Raw genomic sequence first — 20898 nt, forward strand, 5'->3', positions numbered from 1 at the left:
ATTATATGAGGTCTATGATATGTTCATAATGCAACGCACCCTGTTGAAATTTATTGCTCAAATTGGATTCACGATACATCCTGGCATCGTGGACCAAACCAGGCCATGTTGCGTCTACATTGGTGATAATGTAGGAAGCATCACATATCATCTAGTAATGATAAAAGAAAAATCAAGATCGACAGCGATTAACAAACCATCATGGAGATATTGGAAATAGCCAATATAGGCTGCGTATACCTACCTGAACATTTATACTGTGATAGCCTTTCCTGTTCACAGAATCTGGGCACTTGTGTGCCATCAATGCACCCAATTACATTAGGAAATCCTGAAATATAACACCCAGATGATTATATAACAAATATAACAAGGATATTTTCTGTGCCATTTGGGAACACTTAAAGTAGATAATGCTGACCTGCAAGTTGGTGAAACTCCATTTTAATGCGTCTCGTGGGTTTATGGCCTGGAAAAAGTTACGCAACAACCGCTTCAGCGCAATACAGACTTTACGCACTGAGCGGCAGACGGTAGCTTTGCCTATGTGCTCAGCATCTCCTACACTGTACAAAAAGCTACCCGTCGCAAAAAAACAGCTATGCAAATTGTAGTGAACTGAGGGCAGAGCCACGATTGGTAACATTTGCAATGTAGGGTTGGAGAAGGCTATTTAAAGATATCAAAGAATCACGTGAAAAACGATATCTCTCCAGCAAAAAGTCATCCGGAAAGGACAATATGTCGAGCCGTGGTCTAATTAATCTCTCTCTGTGAATTGCACAAATTATTTGCGCTCCGATATCAACAGGCCTCTTGTCAAAAGGACATGCCATTGTGAACACGTAAAAGCTGCGGTGAACGCGGGTTTAAATACCCTGAGCAAAACTGGGTTATCCTCCAAACTTAACCTGCGCAAACCTGCTCTGACCAGGTTTGATTGAGAGCATATGTTTCTATAGCAACTTACATACCGTGTTCATTTTGGAACGGAAAACCTAGGGTTGCCGCTAACCCTGGGTTAACTTACCTGGGTAAGTGATAAAACCGGCTTTGTGGAACACCCCACTGGGGAAACTGTCTCTGATCGCAGCACTTCAAACAGTCTGTTATTGGGGTGATGGGAATCCTTCATGATCCTACAGGCTCTGGTTCTGCACCTCCTGGTGTATAAGTCCTGCAGGGGGAGAGTAGTTATTCAATTAGAATTATTCAACAATCAGCTTCAGCAGTCTAGTGGAGCATCTCAGCGTCAGGCCATGTTAGCAGTATGACTTCAAAACCCTTCATACTTAATTCTACAGACTTCATTCTACCTTCAAATTGTTCAGCAGATTTCATAGATTCAGTGTAACTGTTCAACATTCAGCTTCAGCAGTGGAACGGAGCATTTCAGTGTCAGCATTCACACCGCAATACCTTCAGGAATTACATTTCTAGTTATTATCTGAAATTTGGCACTGATTCAGGACAGTCCCATAAGCCCTCACAGCAAATTTGAGGTCGCTAGCTCATGAGCTCTAGCGCCACCAACAGGTCAAAGTTGGACATGCATTCATGTTTATAACTTTTGACCCATTCATCCAATATTCACAAACAATGAATCAATGGAATCCTTGGGCCAAGCAGAGTTCAACGCACCCTATGACGTCATTTTGCGCCATGATGGATTTTCCACCAACTTGGTTTGTCAAAAACCTTCAAAATGTTTCACCTATCACAAATTTTGTCCAATCATCTCGAAACTTGGCAGAGATGATGTTCAGCCCATGCTGCACAAAACTTATCGAACAGATTTTTCAAATTCAAAACCGTTTGGCCGTGACAGCCAATCAAATTTGACCATGAAGCCGCCAAACAGGAAGTAAGTCAATTTCTCAGCAGCCCTTTGACATATCATAACCAAACTTGATACATAGACCCATGACATCATCATGGGGACATTCATTAAATTTGGTGACCTTTGACCTCTAGGGGGCGCTATAATTAATGAATGTGTTTTAACTCCTCTCTCTTCACAGTATATTTCAAACAAATGTTCAATGTCTGGTGATACTGTGAGACCTCCTCATATAGCTCATAAATTATTCTTCATGGAAACATCAGAATTTGACCGCCATGTTGAAAGTCAAAATCAATAATACATATCCACAGGCCCCAAATTCTGTCCAATCTTCATGAAACTTGCCATATATGATCTTTAGACCAAGCTGAATGCATTGTCAAACAGTGTTTTTCAAATATCAAAATCGTTTAGCCGTGACAGCCAATCAAACTTGACGGCGAAGCTGCCAAACAGGAAGTAAGCCTGTTCTCAGCAACCCTTTAACATATCATAGCCAAACTTGGTACCTAGACTCATAACATCATCCTGGGGACACCCAAACAATTTCGTGACCTTTGATCTCAGGGGGACGTCAAACAGGAAGTGAGCTCATATCTCTGCAAGGCCTTCATGTATCCAAACCAAACATGGTTCATAGTCTTATGACCCCATTCTGATGATGCCCAAGTAATTTGGTGACATTTGACCTTTGGGGTCTCTAAAACCACAACGAGTGTGATCGTATCTCAGTCGATCCTTTATTTTTTGACGTGAAACTTGTCAAAAGTGCTAAAGGCCGTGTGTCTGACGTAGATCTATCTTGTTGCTGTGGCTACTCTGTTCTATTCTGCTTGCGGACACGTCGTGTTACCTTGCGACAACGTGCACGATCAACACACCAAACGATCGCAGCATACGTACGGCAGCCCTGAACCGTAGGCGCATGTGTTGTTAGCAGCAAGTCTATTCCAGCCCTTAGAAGGGGCTATTCCAGCCCTTAGAAGGGGCTATTCCAGCCCTTAGAAGGGGCTATTCCAGCCCCTTCTAAGGGCTGGAATAGCCCCTTCTAAGGGCTGGATTTTCATTGTGATAACCATTTGCCAATAGCTTTCATTGCAAGTGAAATTACCGACAGTCATCATGCAGCCACCTAACCGATTGTCTGACCACCAAAATTAGTTTATGGAGTCCCATTCTGCTTGACCCCCACATCACTGCTTGCAGTTATATTTTCAATTAATTTCAACATAGGCCTATATTATTGATTGTAATAGTCCATATTTCACAATTACGCAATACAAAGAAAGACTGAAATATTTAGTCTTAAGTGCTCTTTATGGTCCCACATTCACACAAGGGGGTTACGGACCCCTTGCGGACCCTCCTTGCATCCACCGCAAGGGCCTGATGTGCGCCTCCCAAAAATTTTAACCTTCCGTCAAGGCAACGCAGCCGCAAGGGCTGTGATTGGTCCGCTCACTAAAACCCGACGCAGGACCATAAACGTTCACGACTACGTCAAAGCGTCTGCGTGGTCCTTGCGTTGCGTGAACATGGGACCATAACGAGCCTTTAACTGTCATTGTCACTCACTCAATTTAACAATGCAATGAAATAAAACGTAACTCATTTGAACTAGACCACCGTCTCAGATATCCTCAGTGTCAAACACAAAAATGCATATAGTGTTTAACTTATACACAGGGAAAATGCACTAACTGGCAGAAATGAATAAAGCCATTGTCCTACCATTACGGAGACAAAACAGACCAAATTGCCCTGCTCTCAGCTGGCTGGGGCCTGCGTCCAGGAATCCATGATGCTGATGTCCGGTGTCCACGCTTAATCCATTACTGGACAAACAGCACAGGGTTACATTTCTCAATAGGCGGTCCATTCAAGTCTATGAACTACAGGGCAGTGAGACTTGGGGCACGCAGTCTGTTCCTAGTTTTATCGTCTGTATCATTGCAAGCTGAGAAACCCCTTTCACACTCCGCTGAGGTCTGAGTACAGTGTGGCATGCAACGCTACGTTTATTAAGAGTCCTCCCTGGAGAACCTTGAAGCTTCCAAGCCTCGGTGGAGGATTCCCCGAGGAGTTTTTCGAATCGCCCCACTTTGCGCTCTCCAAATAGCATTAGGTCTGACCTCTCTACAGGCCAGAAGTGCTGATCTAAAGGTTTGACCATGACAATAAGTTCACTGTCAGGAAGACGTTTTCTGAGATTATCATGGATGGACTCAAAACTGGGCTTTGTTGATCTTAGGCTGCGTTTCCTTGCGCACAACAGAACAGACCACTTGTTATGCCTGCTTGAATCTTGTATTCCATTTTACCTGCATCTTCTTTCATGGCAGACAGTACGTTGATGGTTTGGTGAATGTGAAAGGCGGCCTTTGAGCAGCTGGATGATGGTGGAGAGAAAGTTGACAACGACAGCCAGGTTTGGAATTGTGGACCAAAAAGGTGAAGTTTTATTTCCTCCAAAACCAAGGTCCCAAAAATAACTAAACAAAAATAAGTCCATTAATTACAAAAATAAAGAAATGTTCCAAAACAAGAAAACAACTAGCAGTCAATCAGCCTAGCAATCGTCTAACAAAACTACCGTGTGCTCTCGTACAATAAAAGTATTCACCTTATGGTGAATACTTAAGGTGAATAAAAGTATTCACCTTATGGTGAATACTTTTATTTTTAGAATCTGCATGTTGAGCTCTAGAGCAGCTTTCTCAAGCTCCCTTGCGTTTTTTCGTGGATTGGTGGTACAGACTATGAAGCTTTGAAATTTAAATTTAAAAAATGATTGCACCCTGCCACAACCTTCAAAGAGTCATTAACAGCTAATCTAATCGGTGTGCCAGGCAATGTGTACTGGACCTATTGTGTGTTCACCTGTATTGCGCCCCAGAACCTTTTGTTTATGTTTTGCCCGGTACCTTGAAGCGCACAGCAGGTATCACGGCGATGTGCGTCGCGCGCCTAGTCGCGGTGAAAACATACGTTTGGCAAGTGGAGCGAGGTATGTTGGTTTATTGTAAGCTTTTAGTGTGATTATGTTTAAGTTTGGTTTCTTTATGTAAGTGAAGCAAATAATGCACACGTTTAAGTTTTCTTTATTGTGCTGAAATATGTTTTTTGTCATTCCTTTATTTCCTGTATTGGAATACATTTGTGTAATAGTGCAACCATTTTGTGTTACTTTTTCTAGTTTCACGGTGCTATAACATCAGAAGAATGCCGCAATAAAAAGTTGCACCCGTCAGAGACTCTCCGGTTATTTCGATGTCAAGGGCTGCTACACAATGCACACCCTGCAGTTGAGGGAAGTCTTGTTTACGTTTTTCAATGAGTCCTGTATGCCTACTGGTAAGGGCAGTGGCGCTGTGGCTATACTAATGAAGTTCCTTTTAAGAAATTCTGCCTCTATCCCCACCTTTTGTCTTTTAGCGCAGCGTAAAGAGATCCTGCATCCCCTTTTTCCAACTCAACTATGTCCAAAAAAACGTTCTCTACATCTCCATTACCTTTTACATCGCGCCTCATGTAGATAATCATATAGGTGCGTCCATGCACAGTGCTTTCATCCAGCGTTATGCTGATACGTGAATCTATGGTCAAGACATGGGAAACGAGTCTATATTTCAATTCATCTGCTATATGTTCCACAATAGCAGCACAGGAGTGATCAGAGCGGTGGGCAGGGCCCACTGTCGCATCATTAAGTTCATTTAGTGTTATGATCGGTGTAATTTTGGTGTATGGCAATCTCTCTTTGGCTACGGTGTCCGCCGCCCTAAATGAGCTTGATGTAATGTCGATGGCAGCTCTACAACTTTGGTGGGCAGAATATCTTTTGGTTTTAGTTCCGCTAGGCTGTGAGCACAGTGCAGGTAAATCTTCTTACGTAATTGCTTTTGTATTGGGCTACTGATGGTCCCATTAACCCATGCATCCGAAAGGTACAACCCAATCTTTTTTTCATGGAGCAACAGAGTTTTTGCTGCCTGACAGGCAGCGCACCCAGACCACTCTCACTTGTACACAGCCATGGATTTCTCTCCTTCCACGATCGCCACTGACTGAGCCCCTTGGTGGTGCAGGTTCTCCAGCTCCATCATATTCGTTGCGGACCCCGTCTCCTCAGGCTCTCCGTCTCCGTCCCATTCCTCCTCAACGTCCTCATCATTGGTACATGCCCCAGCAGCAACATCATGATGACTGGTTGCAGCCACCACATCCTCTGCCTCGGTAGAGCTAGTAGGCGCCTGGCTACAACTAGCAACTTCGAAATCTTCAACTATTTTTAGTTTTTTGGTGGTAAAACAGAAACTTGTCTGGGCCGTATATAAATCTGGCGCCGGTGGCCTTTTTTTCGGTGGCATAACTGACAGTGATATTTATTTTTTAGATGTAGCCTATTGGTATTTACCTCAAAAGCACATTTAGCTAAAAGCAAGAGCCGTAATCACATATGTCCTCTGTCTTTTCTCCGCATTTGTGGATCAGGAGGTTTGACCGTGAGGGTCATTAACACTTATTCACACTTGATGCCCGGGTGTCGCTCAGTCATCAGTAGAATCTCCGGCTGGTTTAGGGGGGCGGGCTTGCAAGGGGCGGGATATGACGCAGGGTCTAAATCAGGGGTGTCAAACTCAAACTGTACAGTGGGCCAAAATTGAAGTCTTGGACAAAGTCGCGGGCTGGAGTTGTTGACGGGGGGTTGACGCGCCAGAGTTACCGCGCCGAGACGCTCATCAACGCGTTAACGCTGAAATGCGATATGCCGGCGGGCCAATTGCATTACATTAATTGGGGACATTACATTATAACAGGGTTCACGGGCGGAATTGTTGACGGTGGGGTTGTACAGGATTAAGGGCTGCCGGAGTTGATGCGCCAGGGTTACCACGGCGAGACGTGCATCAACGCGTTAACGCTGAAATGTGATATGCCGGTGGGCCAGTTCTGATAGACATTAGATATTATCTGGCGGGACGGATTAAATTACACTCCGGGCCGGATTAGGCCCACGGGCCGTACGTTTGACACCCCTGGTCTAAATGATCAAGAGCCTTAAATTATAAGGACGGCCGCTGTCAATCTCGGTTTGTTTTGCTCTGACTGCAGACAGCACGGCGGGCAGACCTCATCGCGATCATCTTAAATGTTGCTGCAGCGATGCATCATATATTCTGTTGCATCTACAACATTCCTATTACAATTCTGCATTTGGCATAATTATTTTATAGACAATATGCAGAATCTTTTCACTTATACGAATTTACACGATCGGCTATTTTTTGCCAGGACGCCTCCCTAGCCAGGGAGTAAACCATGATAAAGCTGTTATTCTCACTTTAGTAAACTGTAAACCATGATAAAGCTGTTATTCTAACTTTAGTAAACTGTAAACTATGATAAAGCTTATTCTCACTTTAGTAAACTGTAAACTATGATAAACTGTTATTCTCACTTTAGTAAACCATGATAAAGCTGTTATCCTCACTTTAGTAAACTGTAAACCATGATAAAGCTGTTATTCTAACTTTAGTAAACTGTAAACTATGATAAAGCTGTTATTCTCACTTTAGTAAACCATGATAAAGCTGTTATCCTCACTTTAGTAAACTGTAAACCATGATAAAGCGGTTATCCTCACTTTAGTAAACTGTAAACCATGATAAAGCTGTTATTCTAACTTTAGTAAACCATGATAAAGCTGTTATCCTCACTTTAGTAAACTATGATAAAGCTGTTATCCTCACTTTAGTAAACCATGATAAACTGTTATTCTCACTTTAGTAAACCATGATAAAGCTGTTATTCTCACTTTAGTAAACCATGATAAACTGTTATCCTCACCTTAGTAAATTATGATAAAGCTGTTATCCTCACTTAAGTAAACCATGATAAACTGTTATTCTCACTTTAGTAAACCATGATAAAGCTGTTATCCTCACTTTAGTAAACTGTAAACCATGATAAACTGTTATCCTCACTTTAGTAAATTATGATAAAGCTGTTATCCTCACTTTAGTAAACCATGATAAACTGTTATTCTCACTTTAGTAAACCATGATAAAGCTGTTATTCTCACTTTAGTAAACTGTAAACCATGATAAAGCTGTTATTCTCACTTTAGTATCACTTTTGTGTCAATGATTGCATTTTTCTTATTTCAGACCCTACAGAATGGGTTCACAATATAAGACATTAAATTAAATTAAACTAAATTAAACACTACTCATTTACATGCGCGTGAGTGTTTCGTGCTGCGTCATGCGCGTGACTGCGTGGTTCCAGTGCGCGCGTCTCCGTGCGCGCTCCTGCTTGTGGAGGACATGATGAACACCAGACCGCGCACGGCGGGGAAGACAGGAGAAAGATGGCCGCCTGCGCACTACGTCGAGGTTTATTAGCCACTGTAACCGGTTTTAACAAGAGACAAGCTCACAGAATACTGAGTATCGTTGACAACAGCTGCGGGTTCGAGGTGACCAGACCCCGGTTCCAATGTCTAGCCTGTGGACTGCCCAACAAGACCCAGCAGAAGAGGTTCATGTCCTCACGGTAAGGTCTGCTGTCCTGGGTTAGCTGCTAACCAAGCTAAGGACTTTAGCCAACACCAGCTAGCTCTGGGCAGGGTTGCCAGATTGGGACAGATTTCATGGAGAGCGATGGCATTAGATCCAGCGGTGGACCCAGGGCCAGTGTTGCCATTGATGATATTTGACGGCTCCAGCCTGTGAATAAATCAATCAAGCATTACGTCCCTGAAAATGACCCATCTTACACATAGCTCGTTGTTTTCAACTGTAAGGAAATGCAATCTTCCGCAAGTATCGATACGATTAATGTCCAGCTCCATGAATACAGATATGTGCTGATGCAATATGAGTACAGAAAGTGTCTTAAAGCGTGGCGTTAGATCTCTTCTTCATTGTGGGCTTACTGACCTATCATTTTAGTATCACACGAGATTGATTCAGGGCTCCAGACTAACTTTTTGGCTTGGTTGCACTGGTGCGCCTAACCTTTTTTTTTTTAGGTGCACCAGTACAAAATGTAGCTGTTTATGTTATGTTGTATATGTTATGTTGTATATGTTTCACTGCGTCGCCATAAGGTCACATCGCTCTCCATAACTTTCATATTATGTGAATGATTTTTAAAGAAGAATAAAGTGTAGAGAAATGCTTATCTTTATTTGAAGCACAATTATATATAAAAATAAAGTGTTTCAAGTGCTTCACTGAGCTGAAATTGAACATTTCAAACTAAAACGTTAAGCAAAATAAAACATTTCCATATAAAAGGATTTGTGCTTAAAGGGTAATTCACCCCTAAAATAACATTGTGCTCCGGTGATTTGACGCGTCATCAAATCGTCGCAAGAAAAATGCACAAGTCGGAATGGGGGCGGGTCACAATGGATGGGGCCGAGATGGTTGACCGTACTGATGATAGCGCTCTTTGGTTGACAGCGGGAGGGGAGCTGGAAGACGGATCCTATATGTTTTTAAAGGTTTTAAAACATAAAGGGTACAGATTAATAAAGGCCTGCATGAGATGTGGTCCTACCAACAAAGGTAGAAAAATTTAAACTGGTGTGCAATGATCATGTTTTAAATAAAAAATGTGCTTATTAATGATAACGCAAAACATTCAAATAGCTTGTCATTTTAACCACATGAGCAGTGAACAGGACCACAGCCAATCAGAGGCAAAGACCTGACTGAGCTGTTTCTCTTATTGGTTTAGACCAGATGATATGATCCTACCATGAGTGTGAGTTCAGTCACAGGAGATGATGGAAAGGAAATTTATGTTTTCTCCTGGGCAGCGTCAGGTGCACCAGTGCGACCTAGGAAAAATATTAGTCGCACCCTTAAATGTTTTTGTCGCATGTGTGACCAAATGTGTGTCACTCTGGAGCCCTGGGTGGAGTGGTGTTGTACTGAATATCAGCACGGCTGGGATTCGGTACAAGGCAAGATAATCACAGCCAAAACAGCACGACCTCAAGTGTGATATGCTTTTATACAACAGTTCTACAAGCACCATTTATTAGTTAACAGTAATAAGAAACAACAGATTATGATTTGTTAGATTATTTAATGATTTATGTTGCTCTGCCAACACACATAGATCTGCAACTGGACTGGGACTGAATTGTTGCCAAGCAACACATAAAAACACTAGGTTGCTACTTTGTAGAGACGATACTGCAGACCAGCTAGCCCACTGTGTATCATGTACATTCTTCTGTATGTTTCCATTTATTGTGCAACCAGTGAAATAAGTTTGACTTCTTATTTGTTGAGGTGGGCTGATGTCATACGAGCACACCTGGAGGTTTGCGCTGTATCCAGGCTTCTTTCCTTCTCTTCGTCCTCTTCTGACGACCATTCGTAATTCAACTCAAATGTTATGTCTTGTAGGGCTGTCACTTTTGAGAAAAATGAAGTTCGAACGGGTATCGAATATCAAGCAATGTATTTAAATATATTTGAATATCTACAAGCCCCCCCCCCCCCCCACGGAGATTCAATCACAAATGTATTACGTGACAAGAGGAGACCTAAACAGGACTTAGGCCATATCCTCTTTGTTTGAAACAGGTTATCAACTTAATCAATATCAAGTGCCACTATGCATATCACAAAATTAGGCTATGCAATGAAAAACAAAAACGGAATCGGAACTGCACAGCACAAACAATGACGAGACAACTCAAACAGGAGACAGCAGCAGGAGTAAAGCGTATCTGCAAGAAATAATTTCTTAATGTTTGCTAGAAACACCAACAGTCTATCAACTTGATCTTGATCAACTGCGGCTCTCTTTTTATTCACGATGTTACCTGCGGCGGGTAACATACACACAGGTATTTGCACGTCTATGATGAGAGAAGCGGGTATATGTTGCAGCCCGTGTCTCTCCACCAATGCAGCGTGTTGCTGTCAGCGGGGATGACTTGGGGTCGCAGTTTACCGCTCAGGCTGGCAGCTCTGCGTTATCCAATTTTGAATCAGGATATGTTATTCGCTTGATTAGCGCACCCGCGAATGGATGAGATGGCAAACAATAAAATAAAAAGTAAAAACCGAACGGTCTAATCATAGACTGTAAAAAATGCGCTACACATGGCATTTTAAAAACCGGTTTAATTATATATTCGAATACGGATATGTCACGTCATATTTGAATGTATATTCGAATAGTGACAGCCCTAATGTCTTGGAAACATGTTCATCTTTTATGTGCAAAGTTTGTTGCAATCTAAGCTACATAAAGACCGTTAATAACATTAACGGTTATTAGAACACCTGTAAAGTGGAGTGATGCATGTATAGTTAAAAGTCCCAGTGACGTTGTACTCTGTAATGGTGTGTTCCAGGTGCCTGGTACACCAGCCTTACCAGTTGAAAGTGGGAAAATCTCCAGTTTTGTTGCGAAACTTCACGGAGGGACGCCCCCTTTTTGTCGGGCCCACTCCCATTCTGAGAGTATACCAAGCTCTGTGAGGCGACTTGACAACAAAAATAGCTTCTCCGTGAAGAGATTTACTTTCTTTGTATTTGTATTCTTTGTATCCGCCTCCATCTTCTTTTTTTGGTGGAGTTCTGTAGCAGAAACAGCGCCTCATATAGGCCTGGTATATGTACTACAGCGTTTCTACAGCTAGATGCGTCTATGCAATGAGTCCATCATTACGGAGAAATTCATGCCACGCTGCCAAGTAAAAGTGTGTGGGGGGGGGGGTTATCGTTTTCGTAGGTGTGGCCATGGCCTAATTATGTGTTCCTTTTTATTCACCATGTGTCCACTTGGCAATCTATTCCAACCATTTGAAAAAGGCGAATGGTTGCTTCCTTATTTTGGCCTCTCCTCCACTCACAACAGCCCTGATGACGACACTGGTCCAGTTGGTAATAGAGTTGCCTGTGTTTGGCAGGAGCAGGCCTGAGGGGAAGGTTCTGGAAGCAGTTGGTGTGTTTGAGGCGGTCAAACAGCATGGCAAATATGAAACAGGTCAGGTAAGAATGGACTCTACTGCTGCTGTACAGGCATGCACACATTGACACTCCCACCTCCTACCTTCGGGTCCTACTATATTATAAGATTGTATTTAAGCAGGATTCTGCATACATTGCAAACACAGTTTCCCATGGACAGGGAGGTGTTGAGTTTCACCATGTGTTGTCAGTTGTTCCTCCACAGCGTGTTCGGATACAGGGGCATCGTTCTGTTCCCCTGGCACGCCCGCCTCTACGACAGAGACGTCACTCCGCCTGTGTCCGACAGGTAAGGCCCCTCCACAAACCCCCACACACCCTGTCATTCTGTAAGAACCCAGGAGAGCTTCTGAATAATATGATATTGGAAGATATTTTTTAGCCATGGACTCGCGTGTGTGTGTTTTGAATGTACGAGGGAGGATTCAGCTTATCAGACACTTGGTACAACTGCCCTCCTCCTTTCCTCCAGTAAACCCGAGCCCCCTGGCGGTGCCCATGGGTCCAAGGAGGTGAAAGGGAAGACCCACACCTACTACCAGGTCCTGATCGACACCAGGGACTGCCCTCACATAGTGAGTCCTCACTGCTCTCTGTTGTATGAGCTAGGATCTGGTCCACTTAAGATAATGAGGAAGACTATTGAAGATGGACCGTACGTCTCAGCTAATCCTCACGCACAGTTTTAGGGGGGAGATGGCAACACACTAATGATACTCGTCTACACTGTAAACATGGCGATCGATGTGTTCCCTCAGGTCTCCTTAATTTTGACAACTCTGACTGAATTGTGGCAAAAGGTTTTTATGGACTCCCTACTATTTGTCAGTCTTAAATTGTGTTTCACACCTAAAGAACAGCACACACTCTGTATTGCAGAGCACTTGAGTTGATGAGGAAATACAAATCTTACACATCTTCATGTAATTGATGTATGGCCTTTGGTTAGATTAGTCCCATCCTTCTTCTGTGCTAGATATTCATTATTCGTCTTCTCCTCCTTCATTCGTACTTGTGTAACAGGTTGGAGTCTTTTCGCTTGGTTCTCCGTCTCAACAGTAGGGCTAGAACCGAGCGAAATGACTACAACCAAACGTAAACAGCCCCCCTTTCCATTTCCGGCCAACGAGCAATGAGTCTTCCAACAGAAATCAATTGGATTCACAAAATGCGATAAATGTGCAATCAAACACGACAAAAACTGTATTTCGCTACGATACTTGATTTGGAACATCGACTAACACCAATAAGCACTCGGTGAGTTGCACATTTCTGAAAACTAACGTTTAGGGTTGTTTTAAGGACAGGTTTGTGAATGCCCATAGCCAGCCATTCTGAAGCAGGCAGGGGCGATTCTAAATGAGCCAAATACCCGAGACAGGACCAATAGTCAACCTTCAGTGTCAACCACTCTATTTGATCCTAGACAACCCAGAAAGGGGCTCAATGGATAATGGTCCCTTAATGGTCCTTTAAAGTCCTTCTTCTGACTGCTCATTGTTGTATGCTGTTGTCGACAGTCCCAGAGGTCCCAGACAGAGGCTGTGACGTTTCTGGCCAACCATGACGACAGCAGAGCCCTGTACGCCATCCCCGGTAGGCCGCCCGCACGCCCCCAAGCTCTGGGCACCTTTGGGCCGTGAGGCAGTGACACATGTCCACCAGCTGAGCTGCTGAGTGACAGTCTGCCTCATCCACTACCAAGATGTTAAGGCGGTGTGCTTTGAGGTTGTGTTTTGATATTGGGTGTACGTACATAGCCCAGATAGATGAAACCCGCTGCTCTATACGACATTGATGGATGATGTAGAGAACACAGCAGTGGCCACCTTTTTTTTTTTTTTATTTTTTTTTTTTTACATGCTGTAAATGCTTATTTTGCGCGAGTCAGAAAGTATGGCAAATGTTTCCTGGTTGGGATGGGTTCCTGGTTTACAAACATCACGTATTGAGGTCACAAACTAGCATCAAATCTTGTGTTCTCAATCTGTTCTCCTGTATGGCCATTTGTTTGGAGTGGCCCCCCCTGTCCGTGGTCCACCCTGTGTGTGTCCACACCTCTGAGCTGTGTGTTGTGTGGTCCAGGTCAGGTCTGTCCGTGGTCCACCCTGTGTGTGTCCACACCTCTGAGCTGTGTGTTGTGTGGTCCAGGTCAGGTCTGTCCGTGGTCCACCCTGTGTGTGTCCACACCTCTGAGCTGTGTGTTGTGGTCCAGGTCAGGTCTGTCCGTGGTCCACCCTGTGTGTGTCCACACCTCTGAGCTGTGTGTTGTGTGGTCCAGGTCAGGTCTGTCCGTGGTCCACCCTGTGTGTGTCCACACCTCTGAGCTGTGTGTTGTGTGGTCCAGGTCAGGTCTGTCCGTGGTCCACCCTGTGTGTGTCCACACCTCTGAGCTGTGTGTTGTGGTCCAGGTCTGGACTACGTGAGCCACGAGGACATCCTGCCCTACAACTCCACAGAGCAGGTCCCCATCCAGCACGAGCTGTTTGAGCGCTTCCTGCTGTTCAACCCCGCCAAAGGTAAACTCTCTTTCCATCATACTCAATGAATCTATCCATCACTCGGACTTGCTTTAAAGATCCCATTTCATGCTTTTTTAGGGTTAATAATTGCATTTGGGGGTACTACTAGAATAGGGTTATACGTTTGTTAGAAATACCCCTTATTATTCTCACACGGTTTCTGCAAAACCAATTTCAGCAGCTTTTAAAAAACATTGTTTTGTATCACGTCGCTTTAAGGCCCCCCTCCCGAGTAGCCCAGTCTGCTGTGATTGGTCAGCATGCCCACTCTGATGCGATCGGTCGAACGCTGTGTGTCAGCAAATTCACACCCCCGAAAAGTTGTAAACATTGCGGGGAGGCGGGACTTCTGCACTTCTGTACTGCCCAATGCAGTCTGACGTCACACTTTTACGGAAGTAAAGTTTGAGGGCAAACGAGCCGTTTCACACACTGTGCCTTAGATTTTTCTAGCTTAGCAGAAGTAAAACATGTAATGGGGTTTAGGCCGTCATTCAGAGAGTGTGTGTGTGTGTGTGTGTGTGTGTGTGTGTGTGTGTGTGTGTGTGTGTGTGTGTGTGTGTGTGTGTGTGTGTGTGTGTGTGTGTGTGTGTGTGTGTGTGTGTGTGTGTGTGTGTGTGTGTGTGTGTGTCCTCAGCTCCTCCTTTTACAGCCAGAGACACATTGAAGGCGTGGCAGGAGAAGAACCACCCCTGGCTGGAGCTGTCCGATGTCCACCGGGAGACCACAGAGAACATCCGCGTCACCGTCATCCCGTTCTACATGGGCATGAGGGTGAGGAAACGGCGCCTCCTGTAGACAAAGGAGCTCAACTACAGGCTCTTCTCATTTCCCCTGTTGCCTTGGGATGTGCAGTCGGTGGTGTGTGTGTGGGAATATATTTAGTGATGGCGAGCAGTCGTAGTTTGTAATTGTTTTCTCTGTTCCCAGGAGGCCCAGAACTCCCACGTCTACTGGGTGAGTACCTTCTGTTGTACGAGGGGCTCAGGATTTGGTCCCGTCCTCCTCCTTTCACTCAGTAACGGCGTTGTGTTTGGGTTGTGCAGTGGAGGTACTGCATCCGTCTAGAGAACATGGGCAGTGAGGTGGTCCAGCTGAGGGAGAGACACTGGAGGATCTTCAGCCTCTCGGGCACCCTGGAGACGGTGCGAGGCCGTGGTGTGGTGGGCCGGGTCGGTACACACTGCCTCACAAACTAACAGTGAATGAAGAGTGGGCTTTAAAGCTCCTTTGATGAAGCTACATTTATGTCTAGCACTGTATGTGATATCTACTGAAACAGTTTGTACTACCACCAATACCTCAATAGGGATGTATAAAATATATAATGAAAAACTTCTTCCATTTGTGCAGCTTAAATGTTTTTGTAGCTACTCCATTTGATCTGGATTGTTCTCTGCTTCACTTTGACGTGATTTGGATAAGCTTCTGCCTCAAAGGTAAAGTCTGACCTTGTCTTCCCGTCTCCCAGGAGCCCGTGTTGTCCAAAGAACAGCCTGCCTTCCAGTACAGCAGCCACGTGTCCCTCCAGGCCCCCAGCGGCCACATGTGGTGAGTCCTCTCCGCCCGTCTGTCTTCAGCTCGTATCCTCTTCTCCATGTACTTATCCCCCCCCCCGTGTCTCCACAGGGGCACCTTCCGCATCGAGAGGACGGACGGCTCCCATTTTGATGTCCGCATTCCTCCGTTCTCCTTGGAGAGCAACAAGGACGACAAGGCACCCCCTGCAGGCTACACCTTCTGAGGGCGCGGCCTTCAGGGCGTGGCCCCCCGCCTGTTCCCCTGTACCTCTGTGTTCACCGTACATGTAGCCCAGGAGTCATTTGGAATCAATTGTCCCTCTTATGTTTTGTTTGATCTTTCAGATAACCCGATGGTAGGGCGCGTCCTGTCCTGTTGTTAATGCAATGCCCCATAGGTTTATTTGTAGTGCAGGAACATAAATTGCTGTTTGAAGCCCTGTTAACGTTCATGTCTTACTTATGGTGTTGCCATTGAAGCAGAAAACAGTGCAGTGACGGAGCGTTGAAGAGCAGTGGCAGAGCGGAGAGGAGGCGCACGTCAGCATGACGTCACGACCACATCCCCGGCCCTACGATCAAATCCATAGTACCCTTTGAGTCGGTTTTAATCTGTCAACGTTCAGTACCTTTTTAATGCCACAATTGTTAAAAATACGCAAGAGTTCTCAGAACCAACCAAGCCAGTTGTGAGAGCCCTCAGACACTGGGAGGAGGTGATTCACAACCAGGACACCATCAAGTATAAAAAGCACCCGGCCAGCGGCTAGTGTGCTCCTTCACCAGACGTCATGTTCGAAGGAGGGTGCGCTACAGAAGGTTCGCTACAGATTAGGTTTTTAAAATGTGATGTTGATCCTGATCTCTTCTCTCACGTAGAGAAAGAAACATTTAGTTATTGAGAACAATGGTTGACGACGTACTACTGTAAATAGATATGCATTAAAGGCAAACCATAAATATACATTTCAAAAAAACATTTGTCTCCTTCACTTTTTCATGTTTGTTATTTTGTATTGATGCAGACTTTCAAGCATTGGGATTTTGTAAACAGAATTGGTGTTAGGGTAAGTCAGTACTCACAAGTAGAGCGGTTTGAAGCCCATCAGGTAATGGCTCGCAGCCCAACTTTGAACCTTAACAGTAGGGCTAGGGTAGCCACAGGCTATGATAATACTTTTAAACGAGTTGGGCCGGTGATGAGCACCTCAACTCTTGTTGCTAGGCCTAGTTATTGCTGATTGCTGGATTATAGGTAATCAAAGAAGGTAATCAAAGAAATCATTCTTGAAGATTGAAGTCCAACAAACATGTACGTGTAAGGATTATCTAAAGATTATTTGCTCTACCTCTGCATTACGATTGCAGCCACCAGATGTCAGCAAAGTTCAATCTTCGATGTCATGTGGTCGAATGTCGCAAGTTATTTATTGGCCTCGATTTAATACTGATGGAGACTTTAATAGTCTCCATCAGTTAAGTAAATAACAAATACGTCTCATCTCCCTACCATCACTGACTCTGATGGTCTGGTTGGGAAGACTCATGAGTCCAGGGAAAGGAGTCTGTTCCGCAATTCTGACTGACGCGGAGACCTTCGAGTTGGACCGCCTCCCTCTTCAAATGTGTGAGGTGATGCAGCGCCTTTCGGAATCCGTCGTATCCACTCGGAGGATGCAACGTTAACGTGACGCGGTCCAGTTTATCAGAAGAACCGTGAGATGTTTCCATGCGGATAAAACGTGACTTGCAGAAGGCGGGGCAGACGACATCCAGCCCTCCAAGCGGATAGACGTAAACACTGTCCTGCCCGGTCATGCTTCACAGTCAACACGCCCGCCTCGTCTCCATCTAGCTCTGGAAGGTTGCACCAGGAGTAAGACGTGGTAGGTGATGAAAAGAGGATTCGAGGTGGAGATGCACGTTGCACGGATATTCTTCTCCGGAATTGTGCGATGACTCTGTCTGGATGTAGGTGTGAAGTTGGGTCCGGGATAAGCGACTGCGGCGGGCCGCGGTGTGGACCGTAACACATCCCCCGGTGTGGACCGTAAGACATCCCGGTGTGGACCGTAAGGTGTGGTCTGTAACTCATCCCTGGATCAGAGACCGGGCCCCGGTGTGGACCCTAAGCACACCCAGGGTCTGCTGGATTAAACACGACTGGCGCCCTCCTGTTTCTACTTCTTCATTTTTAGCCGTCCATCAGGTCGGGCTGAAGGCTTCTCTCCCTGAGGAGACGGGCCGAGGTGGGTCCAGTTTTCTTTCGCACTAAAAAAGTGATGTTAACAGAAGCTAATCTGTGAGTGTGTGTTTGTGGGAGGGTATCACCCCAGGATGGTGGACTGGCTCCACGAGGCTGGTAGTGGTATGAAGAGCCACCACATTTTGTCAAGTTCGGATCGAGACCTACGACATGATCAGCCAGTTCTGTAGGCTCCACCTCCTCCAGACTCATCCTATGGCCTTCAAGAAGATGTGAACACCTGCCTTGTTTCACTACCGGATCACTGGTACTGTCACCACCACCACACCACAGGATCACTGGTAGGACCAGTACTGTCACCACCACCACAGGATCACTGGTAGGACCAGTACTGTCACCACCACCACACCACAGGATCACTGGTAGGACCAGTACTGTCACCACCACCACACCACAGGATCACTGGTGGGACCAGTACTGTCACCACCACCACAGGATCACTGGTAGGACCAGTGCTGTCACCACCACCACCACAGGATCACTGGTAGGACCAGTACTGTCACCACCACCACAGGATCACTGGTAGGACCAGTACTGTCACCACCACCACACCACAGGATCACTGGTGGGACCAGTACTGTCACCACCACCACAGGATCACTGGTAGGACCAGTACTGTCACCACCACCACAGGACCACTGGTAGGACCAGTGCTGTACTCTGACACCAGCCCAGCGGGACCATGGGAGCCAAGCACCCCAAAGCGGCCCAGGACAGCGGGGGCAGCCCTCAGCACAGCTGGCGGCGGACCCCCACCAAGGAGCGGGGCGGGGGGGGGGACATCCTGGCCCTGCTGCGGTCGGGGGAGCGGCTGAGCCGGGGCCCGCCCCCCCCGCCCTACCAGAGACGCATCGGCATGATCCAGGACATGATGGGCCTGGCCAAGCAGGGCCGCCACGACCAGGCCACCGAGATGCTCAAGAGCCTCAGACAGGTAGGCCTTACCCCCGCACGCAGACAGGTAGGCCTTACCCCCGCACGCAGACAGGTAGGCCTTACCCCCGCACACAGACAGGTAGGCCTTACCCCCGCACGCAGACAGGTAGGCCTTACCCCCGCACGCAGACAGGTAGGCCTTACCCCCGCACGCAGACAGGTAGGCCTTACCCCCGCACACAGACAGGTAGGCCTTACCCCCGCACGCAGACAGGTAGGCCTTACCCCCCGCACACAGACAGGTAGGCCTTACCCCCGCACGCAGACAGGTAGGCCTTACCCCCGCACACAGACAGGTAGGCTCTACCTAGGCTCTACTGACAGACAGGCTGCTCCTCATACCCCGTCAGACAGACAGGTGGACTGCTCCTCTTTACCCAATCAGACAGACAGGTAGGGGGCTCCTCATCAGACAGACAGGTAGGGGGCTCCTCATCAGACAGACAGGTAGGGGGCTCCTCATCAGACAGACAGGTAGGGGGCTCCTCATCAGACAGACAGGTATTATAACACTTACTCACCTCTCGAATGAATGAGTGAAACAAATGTGAGGCTTTTCATTAATTACATAAAACACACACACACACACACACACACACACACACACACACACACACACAGGTGTTTGATTGGCCAGTTTCCTGTGCTGTCGTCAGCAGAAACCACCGCAGCTCAGGCAGCCACCACTCAATGTGATTGACATGCGACTCATTGTGTTGATAAGCACACACACACACACACACACACACACACACACACACACACACACACACACACACACACACACACACACACACACACACACACACACACACACACACACTGTCTGAATGACGGCCTAACCCCATTAGACCGCGGTGTATAATAATATCACCTCAGTGTTTGTTCACTGCACCTGTTTGAAGTGTTTCTGTGAAAACAAATATCATATGATATAATATGATATACTTTCTGCACAATTGTGAAGAATACTGAGGTATCTGTACTGTACCTCGTTTCACGACCAGATTCTGTACAGCGTCCATTAATAATGATAATAATGATTTCTCTTTTCCATAAGAACACCTGCTTCATGTGTGGTTGAGAGAAAGAACAGAGAGAGGATCTATGTTCTAATATAATATGTTAAACTTAAAGATATAGAAGATCGAACCAAAGAACGTTCTACGTCTCTTTAGTGTCCTTTTCTGTGACCACAGCTCTGTGCTTCCAGGTTACACTGAGTTGGCTAGAGTAAAATACTTGAAATGCAATATGTGAATAGTATATTGTAAGACTCGGTTCAAAAGGGAAAATAGAAAAACAACTTATCCCGCAACATCTTTATTTGAAAAAAACTAAAAAAAAAGACTAAAAAATAAGCACTTCATTTAGATGGAACATATTAATATTATAGATAGACGTACATATATATGCTATGCTTTGGTTACATGTACTGCCAACCAGGCAACAGGTTTAGACCGTCCTTCATACCGGGTTGAGTCTCAAATACCAGCGCGCTATAGTAGAGAGCCAACACACATTACAATAGCAGCATTATCAAGTTCCTAAGAGAACAACATTATCTGTTCTCTTGGCATACAGCGTTGTTTTACAACCACACATGTTTCGATTCATTAACCCTCTTCGAATTGTCGAACCTGATATTGTATTTCCTTACTTTTTTTACATGTTATGAATATAGTCAAATCAAAAACCAACCTTTGAAGATATAACCGTGGTATAAGTATTGAACCTCCCAACCCTTTTTGAGCTGGAGCTATTGGCTCACTTGTTGTCTTAGCCTTGGTCGCGGTCAGGAGAG

The 20898-nt window shown here is 45.6% G+C and overlaps 2 protein-coding genes across 3 annotated transcripts in view; both read left to right on the forward strand.

The window, feature by feature from the left end:
• The first annotated feature begins 8186 nt into the window (after positions 1–8186).
• Positions 8187–16869, forward strand: poldip2 (polymerase (DNA-directed), delta interacting protein 2). 2 transcript variants are annotated; one of them, XM_084466707.1, is made up of 11 exons: positions 8187–8401; positions 11790–11871; positions 12042–12139; positions 12323–12425; positions 13371–13446; positions 14262–14369; positions 15010–15146; positions 15303–15329; positions 15419–15544; positions 15844–15923; positions 16002–16869. In XM_084466707.1, exons 1-11 carry the CDS (start codon positions 8217–8219, stop codon positions 16114–16116), a joined length of 1137 nt encoding a protein of 378 aa, XP_084322833.1. In that variant the 5' UTR covers positions 8187–8216; the 3' UTR covers positions 16117–16869. The 2 variants fall into 2 exon arrangements, with proteins under 2 accessions (XP_084322833.1, XP_084322834.1); XM_084466708.1 differs by having other exon boundaries at positions 11796–11871.
• A 1971-nt stretch (positions 16870–18840) lies between these two features.
• lrrc75a (leucine rich repeat containing 75A) overlaps positions 18841–20898 on the forward strand; it is a gene marked incomplete at both ends in the record, with an annotated part of 37139 nt that continues 35081 nt past the window's right edge. Inside the window, one exon of the mRNA XM_084467201.1 lies at positions 18841–19092. Within this exon, the coding sequence (XP_084323327.1) occupies positions 18841–19092 (252 nt within the window). The remainder of the gene's footprint in view (positions 19093–20898) is intronic.

This window comes from Micromesistius poutassou (assembly GCF_964030765.1).
Source record: "Micromesistius poutassou genome assembly, chromosome: 4".
NCBI lineage: Eukaryota > Metazoa > Chordata > Actinopteri > Gadiformes > Gadidae > Micromesistius > Micromesistius poutassou.

What these genes read in the sequence shown, in the direction of transcription:
- poldip2 (XM_084466707.1), top strand. Translation starts at nt 8,217, where the DNA reads ATGGCCGCCTGCGCACTACGTCGAGGTTTATTAGCCACTGTAACCGGT. An exon ending in GCAAATATGAAACAGGTCAG is followed by an intron (nt 11,872 to 12,041) that starts GTAAGAATGGAC and finishes ATGTGTTGTCAG; the next exon opens with TTGTTCCTCCACAGCGTGTT. An exon ending in CGTTCTACATGGGCATGAGG is followed by an intron (nt 15,147 to 15,302) that starts GTGAGGAAACGG and finishes CTCTGTTCCCAG; the next exon opens with GAGGCCCAGAACTCCCACGT.